Source organism: Poecilia latipinna, unplaced genomic scaffold (genome assembly GCF_001443285.1).
Source record: "Poecilia latipinna isolate Pla-1442-1.1 unplaced genomic scaffold, P_latipinna-1.0 Scaffold676, whole genome shotgun sequence".
In the NCBI taxonomy this organism is placed as follows: Eukaryota; Metazoa; Chordata; class Actinopteri; order Cyprinodontiformes; family Poeciliidae; genus Poecilia; species Poecilia latipinna.
The window spans coordinates 122,748-137,721 of record NW_015113292.1 but is presented as its reverse complement, the minus strand read 5'-3'; the positions used below and the strand labels follow the sequence as shown (position 1 = coordinate 137,721).

At 39.4% G+C, this 14,974-nt stretch overlaps 1 protein-coding gene across 1 annotated transcript in view; it reads right to left on the bottom strand.

Annotated features, from left to right (window-relative positions):
- Positions 1-779: 779 nt before the first annotated feature.
- bcl11ba (BCL11 transcription factor B a) overlaps positions 780-14,974 on the bottom strand; it is a 46,847-nt gene continuing 32,652 nt past the window's right edge. The window contains exon 3 of the mRNA XM_015044464.1: positions 780-5,754. Within this exon, the coding sequence (XP_014899950.1) occupies positions 3,752-5,754 (2,003 nt within the window). The 3' untranslated portion in view covers positions 780-3,751. The remainder of the gene's footprint in view (positions 5,755-14,974) is intronic.

Sequence of the window (14,974 nt, the reverse complement as noted above, 5' to 3'; positions counted from 1 at the left end):
CCAATCAGGAAGCATCCTGATTGGAGTAAAAAGATTTTTTTTTTTTTTCAGAGTTTTGGTCTTGCATTCACATGGTGACTGCAAAATGATACCTCTTATGCTTCTGTGTTGATCGACTTTACACAACTTTCTGAAAAAGACAGTTCCATTTTTCCACATACTTGGGGTTAGGATGCCACACACACACGCGCCTGGAAAGATTACAAAGTTCCCATGTAGTCTGGAAAAGTATGGAATTTAATTTCAATGTCTCACAGTTCAGGATAAGTATAAGTAAGTAAGAGTGTGAAAAATATTCCTTCTACTGTATTTAATTTTTTCAAATGAATGTAAATAGCTAAGAAATCTGGAATTGTAGCACAGGATTACTTGGTCAGCTTTCTGAGATATTTTTGATGCTTTCATGTGGATGAATACATTTCTAGAAATGATGGTGTTTACAAAGACATTTCAGAAACAATAAATAGAATTGTTGTTGTGGAATATCTGAGATCTGTATGTAAACAGAAGAGAGAGAATTGCCTGATAACCTTAAATGTAGATCTCATGGGCAATTTGATCAAATGGAAAATATGAGGAGTTGATTTTGAATTTACAGCATGAAGACATCTCTTTAGAGAGATGTTTTGAATCTAGCCCACCCACCTCCACTGGCAGGTGTGGTTTCCGTCTCCCAGTTGTTCAGCGGTAAATATTTCCTTGCACATGTAATATTCTTGCTATGTTCTGTCAAATCATCTTGAAGAATTTTTAAAAAAATGAGGCAGACAAGCAAGATGGACGTTTGTAACATCTTGTATTTGTGCTCTGTTCTCATGCTGAGGCCTGGAAACTGACATGGAGAACCCCCAGCCTTCCACATCCAGGCCACTGCCAGTGCCGGTCAGAAATCACAAACAGAAAGGACAAACCAAAGGAAAACAGAGTAGTCATAGAAAAAACTATGTACAACCAAAACATCAAGGTGTGTTTTTGTCACTAAAAGGCTGTTTAACAACCTTTATTTGATCCCATTCTGTACAACATGATTCAGTACAACAGTACAAATTGATCAGGTTCTGTTTGGACAAACAGATCGTGGCAGCCCATGAGTCGGATTGGTCAGAAAGTCACCCCTATTCATTCACAAAGGATGCACACAGCCTACAGGTTAAAAAAAAAAGACAAGCTCTTTAGGAACGACAGCAAGCGCCTACACACGTAATTCAAACCATCCATGAAGAATAATCCATTCCAGAAGAATAAAAATAGATACAGGTCAGGATTCTCCGTGATTCTTCCTGAAAACCAGAACCGACCCTCCCAAAAACTTCCATCACCGAGTTCGTCTTAGCCCAGGCTTGTTTTCCGCTCATTTATTTATTTATTTTTTTTTTATTTCTTTACACCCAAGCCAGAAGAAAAGCTACTAAAACTCAGGACTTTTACAGTTACATTGACAAAAAACAGTTTCAGAGACCCACAATTTAAATTGGACTGTGAAATAAAAGATTAAAAAAAATAAAATAAAAATAAAAAACGAAACAGCATTTTTTTTATAGTTCTGTAAAATGCCCCAGCATTCTCCAATATTACAAATACTGTTATACTTTTACAGTAAACCAGAAAAATGTCATATATATTCATATATATTTATATATATACCAAAACCCGTCAAGAAAAATGAGAAGCAATGAAGAAAAAAAAGATCAAACATTTTGAAGCAAAACTAAAAAAAGGAAAAGAGATTTACATACACAAAAAATGTATTTTAACCCTTGTATCAATACTGTAAACTTCTTCAAGACAGAGTGCACTAAATTCTGTTCTAGTTTCTGTTTTTCCTGATTTTTCTCCAGTTTTTGTGGGGTTTTTATTCACTTCCTGACGATCCGGTTTTGGGACAGACTTGTGTCCTTGTCTGTGAAATTTGATATAGATCTATATATATTCATAAAGGTTGTGCATTTATATGTACATATGCATACATATTTATACACGCAGACACATTATTATTGTGCTGGGTAATCTGCTAATGCTAAACCTAAACTCATAATTTTCTGCTGATTTTTTTTAATTTATTTTTTTTTTTATCTGTTTGAGTGTCAGATTTCACTTTACAGTAAATTTGTCTTTGCTCAAATTTGATGCTTCAGGGAAAGCGTTACATTTGTCTCAGACAATAAATAGGAAGATCACAATTCAAGGCACACTCAAGTCAAATTGAATGGCAGTACAAAAAATGTCCAGAATAAATTAATATTCTAATTACTCCCATCATTCAGTTATTACATTTTTATAGTGCCAGCTTTGGGAAAGCTAAGCCTAACAATTGTGGCACTCCAGCATCAGGAGATCCCAAGCTCCACACCCCTTTTTCCCGCGTAGCTGTTTTCTTCGTGTGCATCGGATGGATAAATCATAAAGTGCCGGTTTGTTTCTGAGAACGGTCAGCATTGGAAATAAATGTGATTTATTTATTTTTAATAAAAGTGCAGCTATGACGTTGGAATGGCTTAAAGCAAACAAATGGATTGGAAATTCAAAACATCCCAATGTGATAGAGAACATTTAAATCATTTTAATGTTGGTAAAAATGTTGCTCTGGAAACTTCTAGTACAATGTTGTCAGATTTAAATAATTTCATTACAGACATCTACTCAATTTTCTTTACATACCTAACCCCTTTTTAGAATAAATTAAATTTGACTACATTAGCCAAAAAAAATTAAATGTATAAAACGATGTAGACGAAATGCTTTGAAAGGCAGCATAAGAACGAGCGGGTAAAAAATAATAATAATAATTGAGCAGTTATATTTTACCCTGAGACGTCTATGTGCTCTTTCTGTTTCTCTGTCCTAAGTATCGCTCTGTGCAGACTCGTCATGGCTTCATGCTCAACTACTAATTATTAATAACTCCTACAAATCACGAGGCTTGGTGAAAAATATAATGCAGAGGTGTTTAATGTAGTAAAAACTAGAGCAGAAACTAGTAAGTTGTAGAGTTGTAGGATTCAGCAGCTGTCATGTCGAGAACCTGTTTCCTCAGGCTGGTTAGGTTGTTAAGGGTTTATGAATCTTGGGATCTTCTTTCGTTTGACATTTACTATTTGTTATGACACTCAGTGCTACATATCCAATTATATCGAAATGGTTTACAGTCATTTCATGCTACAATGCCAAAAAGGATTGTTGTCCGCATATCATCGTCACGCAAAATAAATTAACTCTAGCATTCGCAGTTGACTCTGAAATTGAAGATTGAATTCTGCTTCTTTTCAAGATACTAAATAATTATTTTAATGTACAATTTCCTACAAGCCGTGTCCGAAAAACAAACAGCCTACAATGTTTTTTTTAGTTTTTTTTTCTGTTCGGCTTGCTTAAGAGACTCTCAGGATGTCATGTGGGATAAAAAAAAATGCTAACTTAAAAAAAAAAAAAAAAAAAAAAAAACTGTAAAAAGAAAGAAAAATGTACCTGCACGTGCCAAAATACAAAATCCAATAAATACAGAAATTATTGCACAGTTAAAGGCTCCACATATTTAAAACTCATCAGACTGATTGTTTAAAAATGAATGCCAAATGAGGCAGTTTAGACAGCTTCAGTTGTTAAGATCTCATTTTTTTTTCTCAGTTGGCAGTTTTTTAATCAAAAACACAAAGTTAAACTAAAATCAATACAAAAGTATCCAGCTACCCCCTTAATTTGTTGTCTTTTTTTTAGAGTCCAAGGAGAATGGTGCAGAGCATGAAAACGTGTTTTAGACTCTCTCTGCTTGTTCGATTTTGACCTCACTGGTCATCAAATGTTCTCCATGCCACTTTTTCATGTGTTTCTCCAGAGTGCTGTACACACTGAAGGGCATTTGGCAAATGTCACAGCGGTAGACCTCCTTACCAAGCTGGCCGTGTGTCTTCATGTGGCGGGTGAGCTTGGAGCTCTGGGCGCATGCATAGTTGCACAGCTCACACTTGTAGGGCCTTTCCCCGGTGTGACTTCGCCGGTGCACCGTCAGGTTGCTGCAGTTCTTGAACACCTTGCCACAGTATTCACAGGTGTCGCATCTCCTCCCGTCCTTGGAGCTCGGTCGACCCGGACCAGGGCCTCCACCTAAATGAGGCGTGCTGCCCCCGCTGGCGGTGCCGCTGCGGCCGGATAGACCGCCGTCCAGCAAGTCTCCTGGAGGTGTCGAGAAGCGCAGGCTGCCGTTTTCTGATGAGTGCTCTGAGGAGGTGGCAAAGGGCGATTGTCTGGAGTCAGTGAAGCCTAAGAAAGGGTCTTTGATGAAGTGGCGAGAAGCAGCATAGCCCACCAGCCATTGGGAGTACACATTCTCAGAAGGGATATGTGGTGCCTGGGGAATGTCCAAGTCCTTCTCAATCTTGATCCTCTTGTTTGAGGAGTTGGAGAGAGCAGGGCTGGTGATGGGGGTGGGCTTTCGAGGGAACAAGCCTGAGAAAGAGTCACCGGAGCCACAGTTCCGGCCATTAATGGTTGTCCGCTCTTCCTGCTGGTGGTGATCCATCTCTCCAACCACAGAATCCTCGTCCCCAGTGTCCCGCTGGCCATCAGAGCCCCTTTTGGAGAAGGGCATCCTTTTACGATTGTCAACTATCAAATTATTATACTGCTGAATGGAATTGAGCGCTCCACCGTCTACCATTTTGTCAAGGGAGAGAGATGTCTTTTCTTCCGAAGGAGGCTTAGGACCATTTTCCCTGTTCCTGTAGAACTCAGACTCCATGCTGAAGTTTGATTCTGGTCGACTCTCATTCTCCAGTTCCTCTTCTTCCTCTTCCTCCTCCTCTTCCTCATTACCCTCCCCCTGGAAGTCCCCGTCACGATTTTTAATCCCCTCCCCAGTGATATCACTGGTGCCTGGTTCTGGGGAGCTCGTGGTTGAAAGGCCATCGTCTGAGCGTCCCGTCATGGATCCAGCCTTGTGCATGTGCGTCTTCATGTGGCGTTTCAGCTTGCTCGCCTGAGAGCAGGCATGGTCACACAGCTGGCACTTGTATGGTTTTTCTCCAGTATGGCTGCGCCGGTGCACCACCAAGTTGCTCTGGAACTTGAACGTCTTACCACAAAACTCACAGGACTTGATCTTGTTCTGCGTCTGGGGAGGGGTGGTGCTGTTTGGGGGCATTGGTGGCAAAGGAGGGGTGCTCAGAAAGGGAGATTTAGGGCCTTGTTGAAAGGGGTTGGGGTTTAGCAGTCGATGCATAGGGTTGGGCCTGCTGGGGGATAGTGGTGGCGTAGTGCTGTTAGTGTTCCCTGCCAGTTCACGTAACCGCCGGGAAAAATCCATGGACTGGGACTCCATGGCCATCGGCGTAAGCCGCATCACCCTCTCAAAGGCACTGGGGTGCTGTGAGATGAGGCCCATTTCCTCGGCGCTAAGGCGTTCCAGCCGATGGGGGTCCAGGTGATGGCGGGGAGGTGGGCTGACAAACGGTGGGGTGTTGGGGAGACGGTTCTCCACAAAGCCTGGGGGTGGTTCTCTGAGTAAAGGCCCTGTCATCCTCAGCAGGTGGAAGGGATTGTTTTCCCCCAGGAAGCTGGTGAGTGGGGACTGTGGGATGGAGTCGTTGCCCATGGGCGGCGGCATGGTGAGTCGAGGGGTGAGGGCTGTGCTGGAGGGGTTGGATTCCAGATAGATGCGAATGCCGTGAGTGTTCTGGGCGTGCTGCAGCAGGAACCAGGCGCTGGGGAAAGGCTGCTTACAGGTGGTACATATGTAGTTGGAGGGCTCATCTCTGCCACCTGCAGACACACAAAAAAACAGAATAAAGATTTTATAGTTAATATTCTCAGAGATATCAACCCTAAACGTAACTCTATCCCATCATGAAACATTAACAATAGATTTTTTATTAATAAGAGCTCATTTGCAGTGTGTAAACTTTTCAAGGCAATGAGATGTGGTAAATACTTTATATTCTATGTAATACTCTCAGTAGCTGGGAAGACCTTTTTACTCATCATGCCGTCGCAGAAATTCGATGTACTTATCACGCTTTTGACAAGTGAATTTTCAGTCGGCCTACAACGGATATGTGTTTAAAGAAGTGCTTAATCTCTCACTGAGGGAAATATCTTTCCTTTCACTTCAGTTTAGTCAACCTGGGATTCCCCTTATTGCAGATATATGTACTGTAACTCCAACAGTGCAATTATTTTTAGCCTTAGCGTTTAGTACATTTTAGGGGGAAATGCAGCCACAGACAGATATTTAAAATGAAAAGCAACTAACCAGAATTCAGCAGAATACTCAATCTTTATTTTCTTTAACAGAAATTAATCTACTTGTTTTTCTGTCTGACTTAAAGATGCCGCAGACACACGCACCAAAACCAGAGAGATGATGCTAATTGTGCTTTTTTATTCTTGTGTATTTATTTAATGAAACCTTGTTTTCTTGACCTACTGCACTAATTTCACATCGCTTGGAAAACATATGCTGCTCTAATTGTTGCCCTTGTTTGCACGCATGTGTGTGTGTGTGTGTGTGTGTTGGCTCACTGGTAGGAAGGCTGAAATGCATTTACTTTACGAGGAACATTTATTTATTTTAAAAAAATAGCAAAAAAAATATATAATTGTGTGTCCAATTGGCAATCAATGAAATTTAAGACATTTAAATGTAAGCTAAACATACAAAAAAAAAACACAGACAAAGGATATTTTTTTACAATAATATTAGTAATAAAAATAAAAAAATAAAACCTGAATTATTCATGAATTTGTCTCGCTCTGTGAGTGTGTTTGCATTAAGGAGGAGCAGCGTGGAGGTGGAACAGCTGTTCTCCTCTACAGTCCTGTAAGGCCTTTTGACTTAATTATAGCAGACAGGACGTTCACACACACACTCACACACTCTCACTTGTACAGTGAAAATAACAGCTCCCCATGTCTCAGCTTTTGTCTGCATGCTTCTCACAAGCTGTTTTAGTGTCGAATCAACACTCCAAAAAAAAAAAAAAAAACATTCACTCCCTCTGCCCCTGCCTCCATCTTTCTGCAAACTTCTCATTTGATCAGTGAAGTCATTTAGGAGTGTGTGTGAGTGTGTTTTGGAGAGTGAAATAATGCACCGAGACGCTATTTGTCTCCGGTCACAGTGGAAGCAGAGGGCCACGGTTTTTGTCTTGGGGAAGTGTGTGTGCGCGCGTGAGCGTGTGTGTGTGAGAGACAGAGTGCGAGGGAGAGAGAGAGGGAAAGAGAGCGCCCTCCCGGGGGAAGGGAGTCTAACGCAGATGGCAAATAAAGTATGCAGCCTGAGGCGAGAGCACATTATGCTAATTCTAATGTCAGCTGTACTTTAATATACGACTCTATTTAATCACCCCATTATTTTCTATTTCCATATGAAAAAGCAGGGAGAGCGAAGGAGCTGCTCATCACTTTATTTGGTCGAATGCTGAGCGCTATGCTTTATGGAGTGAAGGAGAAAACACTGCACGGATACGTCCCTCCTCTCTGAGTGTTATTGTACACACACGCACACACACACACACACACACACACACACACACACACACACACACACACGCACGCACGAACGCACCAACTCTTTGAATTATGATCTCCTGTATGAGTATTTACACTGAGTATGTCTGTAAAGGTTACACAAGTTCACTGACATCTTTTTATAGAAGGCTTCAATGCTCACAGGGTGAACATTCACAGAGAGATAAACCATCTTATGCTTGCAGCATCCTGGAAGTCAAAACATTTTATTCCAACTTTTAGCATGCATCTGAATTTAGTGACAAACAGTAGATCAGACTCTGATGCTCTGCAAGCAGGGAAGTGATTAAGATTTTACCAAGACAGAGAGTAACGTCAAATATTCAAGCTTCTAACTATTCTGTTGGAAATTTTCTATGGAATAAAGATGATACACAATAAACGGTTATATTAAATATTCTGAAGTCAAAATATTTAAGATAATAGTTTCTTTTTAAATTAAGGAATAAAAAAGATAAGCGATCCTTTTAGAAATGCATGGTCTTACATGTTCAAAGCTTTGTTTCTTTAGAAAACATGAGCATAAGTGTATAGTTCAGTGACTAATTTCTAATTTCCATAAAATAAATATATTGTTGCATGAGAGTAAATAAAACATGATGCAGTTTTGAACATTTGTTTTTAACATTTAAAAAATATAAAATTTGGAAATTTACTAGTAGGGTAGGGTACTGCCTACTTGTAGAATAAAACAACAGAAGAAGAATCAGCAGATATTCAGTTGATTATTGTAATTAATATTCATGCACAGAATGAAACTAAATAATTCAATGAAGAACTGATCGGTAAAAAAATTTAAAAAATAAATATTTTTTTTCTTTATCTTTTTTTTTTTAAGAAAAAACATTCATTTGCATTTTATGAGTTTTCATTGACAGCATGGAAGCAATAAAAAATGATCCAAGTAAAAAAAGATAGAAAATGTCTTGGTTGTGTTTCCCACCTGGCATTCTCAAAAATTTTGCCTCAAGTTGTGCAATAAATCCATCTGAGAATAATCCAATTTCTTACCCCATAGTACTTCAGTAGACGGGGTTGCTCTAGCCATTTTTTTTTAGAAAAGAGTGTCACTTCAAACAATGGTTTTGTCAAATCTAAAATCTAAAATGTTTCACTTCCTTCTATCCCTTTACCATACCTGAATAATTCTGTTTACTGGAAGCGGCTTGTAGTCGTTAACAATTGAGAGGCTGGCACAACCAAACACATTCAAACTTAAGGCCGATTTAGAGTCTCAAATCCAACGTGTTTGTCATTTGGACGGATGTAGGAAACCCTTAGAAAACGGGGGTTTCCTCTCAGATACAGAGAGAGGACACGTGACCTCTGAATCATCTTCAGCTCTTCAACTCCTTCAGTCTGATTGGAGTCTGTTAGGCACTCATTAAAATCTGTAAAGTTTTGTCTAATATAAAATTATTAAAGGTCATTAAAAAAAATGAACATCATTGTGTCCGAAGCACAATTTAACCCAGTAGCTATTTGATGAAACCTAATAAAAACGAAGCAAAGCAGATAAACAGATGCATGTATAGACTTTTTGCAACTACATGAACACAGCAGCTTTGTTTTTGGCTTGTAATCTCATCATTTTCCTGCAGAGAACTTTGCTCCGAGCTCTAACAGTTCATCTCTTCCGTTTTTGTTCAGTTTCACCTTTTGTCCAGTATATATCCTCTTTCCTTCTTCTGTCATTGTCAATTTGTCTCCAAACTACTCCAAAGCATTTACACATGACTAAAGCTGTGAGAAAAAAAAAAAAAAAAATATTTGTGACTCTCCACAATATGAATGGAGCTGTATGGTCAGCTTGAAATAGGACAAAACATTAAACTAAAGACCTCTCAGTTATCAAGTCAACATACATGTTGCTTTAAATATGCTTTGTAATTATCGCAAGTTAATGGTGTTCAAACAGGACTTTTATGATAGAGAGAGGGCAACAATGGAGAAAAAGCTCTAATGTTTTCTATTGCTTGCATTGATGGATTATTGTTGCAATTACATAAATAAGCAGAGAAATGTATGAGCACTAAAAGTGCTCATAAATGTCTCTTAATTTATATATATTGTGGCCATCTTAGAGTTCTTAAAAAGCACAGAGCATATTCTTCTCTGACAACAACGATAGAGGTCAGAATGAAAAAGACATCAAGACCACACTTGCTGCTTCACTGGTCAGTAGGACAGAGGTGCGTCCTAACATGATGCCAAGGTAGAATAACATAAGCATTGATTGTAAAGGTGCAACTATTTCTCCACATCAATATGGAAATAATTATGAGTTTATTTTCAGGCTCTTTGAATCATCACCATAATTCTGCAGAGAGAAAACCAGAAAATGTTCCAGCTAGTTCCCAGCAAATTCAACTGAAATTTAGACTGAGCAATGCTTAGACAAGTCAAACAAAAACAACGTCTCTACAGGCTTGAGTCAGAATGTTGAATGGTAAACGTCATGACAGCACAATTAAAATAAAAACTGAAGAAATACAGCTTGTTTAGAGAAAATGAAAGAGAAAGTTTTTCTCTCTTCAGCTCGGAAGAACTTCATCTAATTGAATGAAAACATATCTGGATTTAACTGATTTGGATGAATGAAACTTATAAAAACAAAGGATGGACCTAATGCAAAACAAAGATCTGCTAAAGACCAAATATTTTTTTGAATGACTTGCAAACCTTGCAGTGATTTAGCCACCTTGTGAAGTTCTCTGCACACCAAAGTTTAAGTTTGAGGCCATTTGTTCAAAGCTTGGTATAAACTGGTTCATTTGAAGCGACTGTGGAAAGAACAAGTCAAGATTTATGGCTGCTAAAGGTGCCCCCACGAGCTGCTGAACCATGGAGTATAATTCATTTTTTGCTCATTATGTTTCTGTTGTTGGTTCCTCTTTGTTTGGTGAATACTTTCATGTTTTTCTTGTACATTTGAGGATAATTTATAAGAGTTTAGAATCTGGTAAAGAACAGATTTTGTGTGTGTGTGTGTGCTATGGTTTATTGAACCCTTATAAATTGTTAAAAGTAACCATAATATTTACCCAAATCCAATTCTGCATCCTGGATCTTCCCATCTTTCCTTCAGGTGAAACTCCACCTCCCTTTTTTTTTTTTTCCACACAGAATCAAACTCTCATTACACACTGATTCCAGTTTTCACTATGATTCAATTTGCTGTAATTACTGCTGCTGCTGCTAATAAAAAAGGAGGAAGAGAGAGTAGAAAAGCAAAGGTGCAGAGGTCAACTGGCAGTTAGCGGCGTTCATTTTCATCACAGTGTATTCATCTGGGGCGGCTAATGGTCCAATTTTCTCCCCCTCGGCCCTCAATAAATATTGCTGGAATTACAGGTTAAATAGCTAAATTAAATCACAGCTATTACAGATGAAGGAGGGAGGAAGAGTGGGAGAGAGGGAGTTAAATATGTACAATTACAGGGGGGGGGGGAGGGCTGCATCGCTGCAAAGAGTGCGATTAAGGCAGCGAGTGTCGGCGGAGCGCTGTAGGATTATTGCGTCCAGTTATTACCCAGATCCCTGCAGCAGGCTGATGTATCACTTTTATCTAATGTGATTCATTGTCTTGCACTTTTGGTCATTAAAGCTTGAACATTAAACCCAACCAAACACTGAGAAAAATTAGCTGGTATGAGAAATTCAAATGGGTTCCGGTCAGATTCGTCCTCCTGTCCTACATTGCTTAACTCCTCGCCCTGCATTGCTGTCCATCACAATCAGCACATGGCAGCATTTTCTCCAGTCATGTCAAGTAGCACACATCCTAGCAGCACCAAAGCTAGTTGCTGCTTGTGGGGGAATTAGGAGGTGTTTATTTCATGTGTCTCTGAGATCATTTCAAAAAACGGAGCTCACTCGGCGCCGCCTTGCCAGTATTCTTTAAATAGTCTGTTAGCTCTGAATGAAGTGGTTTGAGTGCAGCCCGACACGCACTTTAAATTGGTTCTAATAGCTCACAACTAGAATCATTACGAGACCACATACAGTACCAGCAGCAGCTTTAATTAAATCTCATCAAGATCTTTTGCTCCAACAGCCGAATTTATCTGCTGCGCGTCGCGCCGGCCGGCCAGAAGTCTTGTTGAAGCTCCGGTGGGAAATGTGAGTCATCTCCGAGCTCAGATCACCGCAGATGCTGTTGGCCAAAAACCAAGAGGCAAACCCCAAAGTCCTTCTGGTTTTTAGGCTCTTGCTGTCAGACTGCAAGCCGCAAAACGAGCTGCCGTCTAACAGATTTCCACGTTTTTCAGCTAAAAATAATAATAATAATAATGCAAAGTATTCAAAATGAAAGGGGTTTAAATTGGGAACCAATAAGTGAATTTGATCTTCGAGGTTCTTTGAAGAATCTTTTTTTTTTCTCTAGCAATCTATGTTTGAAGATTGAGTATTCATATAGTTATGTCATGTCCCACCTAAAAGAAATGCAACATTATAAAATAAATACTGTCTGAATGAGCAGTCTGAACATAGAAACATCTTATGTTCTAATAATTTACAAATATTCTGTTTTGCTTGAAGATTTTTTTTCTTTTCTGAAAGGGATGTTAATTGACAAAAATCTGGGTGAATGTATGAAAAAATATGGATTTGAATGTCTGGTCAAATAATTTGAATGCAATGATGCTAAACTCCTGAATTCAAATGTACAGGTGGTGGAAACAAAGAAGTGTTTGTATCCAGCAGGCCATTCTGGTACAACCATAATTAACCAGATTTAAGATAATCAACATGAGCTCTGCTGGTTTTTATTTCTAATTTTCTGTACTTCTGTGTAATTTTCCTCTGTCCTTCTTCCACCCGTGGTGTGTGTTGAACTTTAGTTTCATCCCATCTTCTCCTCATGCTATCCAGCCAACAAAGGATTATCACTGAACAAGGTCTGTACGCATTCCTGGCAAGAAAAGACGGGTCTTATTGGTGTGGGTTTGAAAGAAAAGCTGAACAGATCAGAACCAAATTAGATTGAATTTAGCTCATTAGAGGAAGAGGAAGGCAGGGGGAGAGATCCGCGGTCCCTCACGCCGTGCAACGAGTCCTGCAGTCAGAACAAGGCCAATCCAAAACAAACTACTGTGTGTTTGTGTGTGTTGCTGCCTCTGTGCCCTGTTAACAAATTAGAGGGATTAGGAGAGGAGAGTGCCAGAGCATACCAGCTAATCCCACACACTGGCCTGCACCACTGCACCTGGGGAGCCAGCGAGAAACTGTGAGGAGCGGCAGGAGCCTCTACAGCCGCCTTTATAATCCTGCACAACGCACACACAAACACACGACACCTGATACGTGTCACTCCGACTGCGAATGTCGACAAAAGACAGCGATGTGACAGATTTGTTGCGCTTCGTTGCCTCTCAGGTGACTTCCAAAGTAGCTGACATATTTGTTGCCCTCTCTTGTTAAGCTTCAGGTCTCTCTCCGAATGTCTTTATTCAGCAGTTGCCATTTCAATTCAGTAAAACCAATGAAACTTTTATGATACTTTGCATATATCCAAAACAATCGGTATCTAATGTCTGGAAAGAGAATAAAACGTAGCAGAAAAGTTGATGTGATGTGATTTTGTTTCTGCCTTGCCACTAACTTATTTCAGGCATCCTGTCATTTTACGTCATTTAATACAAGAAAGAAGCAGCTGCCGAGTAATGCCCGCACTGGAGACTCACAAAATGCTGAGTCGCTGGTTGCTATGGTAATTCCATTATTTTCCAGGGAGCATGAGATGGCCCACAGCACGACTATTTTCATCAAATAGAAACAAAAGTTTAACTTTTAAATATCTCAGCCAAGCATTGTGTGAAACACAATTATTGCATCAAATAAATATTTGAACTGTCAGTCGTAGAACCTTCTGGTGGAACCACATTTAAATCTTTAATCCATGTGCAGTTTTTTTTATTACGGAGATGTGACAAATTAAAGAGACTTCAGTTTCAGTTTCTTTTCTTTTTTTTTTTTTAGTGCAGCTAGTGACCTTTATTCACATTAATCAGATAGGAAATGAGTAAATGAATAAAGGGGAAAACCTGCAGCCAAGGTTTCAAAGGTTGAAAATAAAACCCTGCACGTGTGTCAAGGACACAATAAGTATCCTCAATAACTACTTTGACCTAAAATAACATGCTGAATTAGTTAAATATGGCAAAAAATGTATTTAACATGACATCAAAGTATTGTTCTTATTAACTGCCTCACAATATTGAATAAGTACTGAATTAAAATTGAATTGCCATTTTGGAGAAGATTGAAATTTTGTCTGTGAATTTATTTGTTCTGGTGCCTGATTTTCTCCCTCTGAATATAATTGTTAACATTTAAATTTGAAGTGGATTCTGAGTTCTCACAGACATCTCTATGGAGAAAACTGTGTTTTTGTCTGTGCAGGTTAAGTCACTGACATGCTGTCAGGTGGAGAGTTGGCATCGCCACAATAGAGAAACTCTGCCATGAGCTTGATGTGACAGGGACAGCGGTCCAGCACATTTTTGGATCCCTCGCTCCTCTTCCCATCTCCCGTCCCGTCCAAATTCCATCCCCCTCCTTCCCAAATGCAAGACTCGTCCAAGCCGAGCGCGGCCAAGTGGGAGTCTCCTGGAACACGCACAAGCCGGAGAGCCATCCAAGACTGTGATGTAGCAGTGCCTCTCCTGTCTGAATAAGACATATTACAGCTTTGTCTGACAGCAGCATCAAAAGGAAAATCTCTCTCTGTCTGCGTTGGTCCTTCACTGCTCGCCTGCTCTTCCTTACTGTAGCAGACAGGTTTATGAATTCAACATTACGCCCTCTGATCAGTTTCACCTTTTCAACTCTCAAAGCGAGCAGAGATCTTTCAGGTGACTGCAGCTTAATATTTTTTATTTTTTATTTTTTTACATTCATCACGGATGTGAGGCAGGAAAAGTGCTGATGCAGATTTGGCTTTAGGGTGAGAGGAGAGAAAGACAATGAGGGACTGAACTCTGGGGTCTGAGTTGACTTGTTTATCCAGAAATAACACCGAGATGAGGGAGCAGGGAGAGGAAGGGGGACAAGTAGAGGAAATCCAGACCAGAAATCGTGAGGGAGGGTATGGATGGGATGCAAGAGGGATGAGGGGACAGGTCTGTGCTGCAAGACCTTATAAGGGCCGGATGAGTGCAGTGGTATGAACATAGACGCAGCAATGGTATATATAGTGAAACAAACTGAGAGCAGTCACTCTGACTGACTCATGCAGTTTTAAAGAGGACTACATAAATGTCAAGAGTTAAATTAAAGCTAAAGACTCATTTGTGTTGATTATACCTTATATATATGTATATATATATATATATATATATATATATATATATATATATATATATATATATACATATATATATATATATATATATATATATATATATATATATATATATATATATATATATATATATATATATATATATAT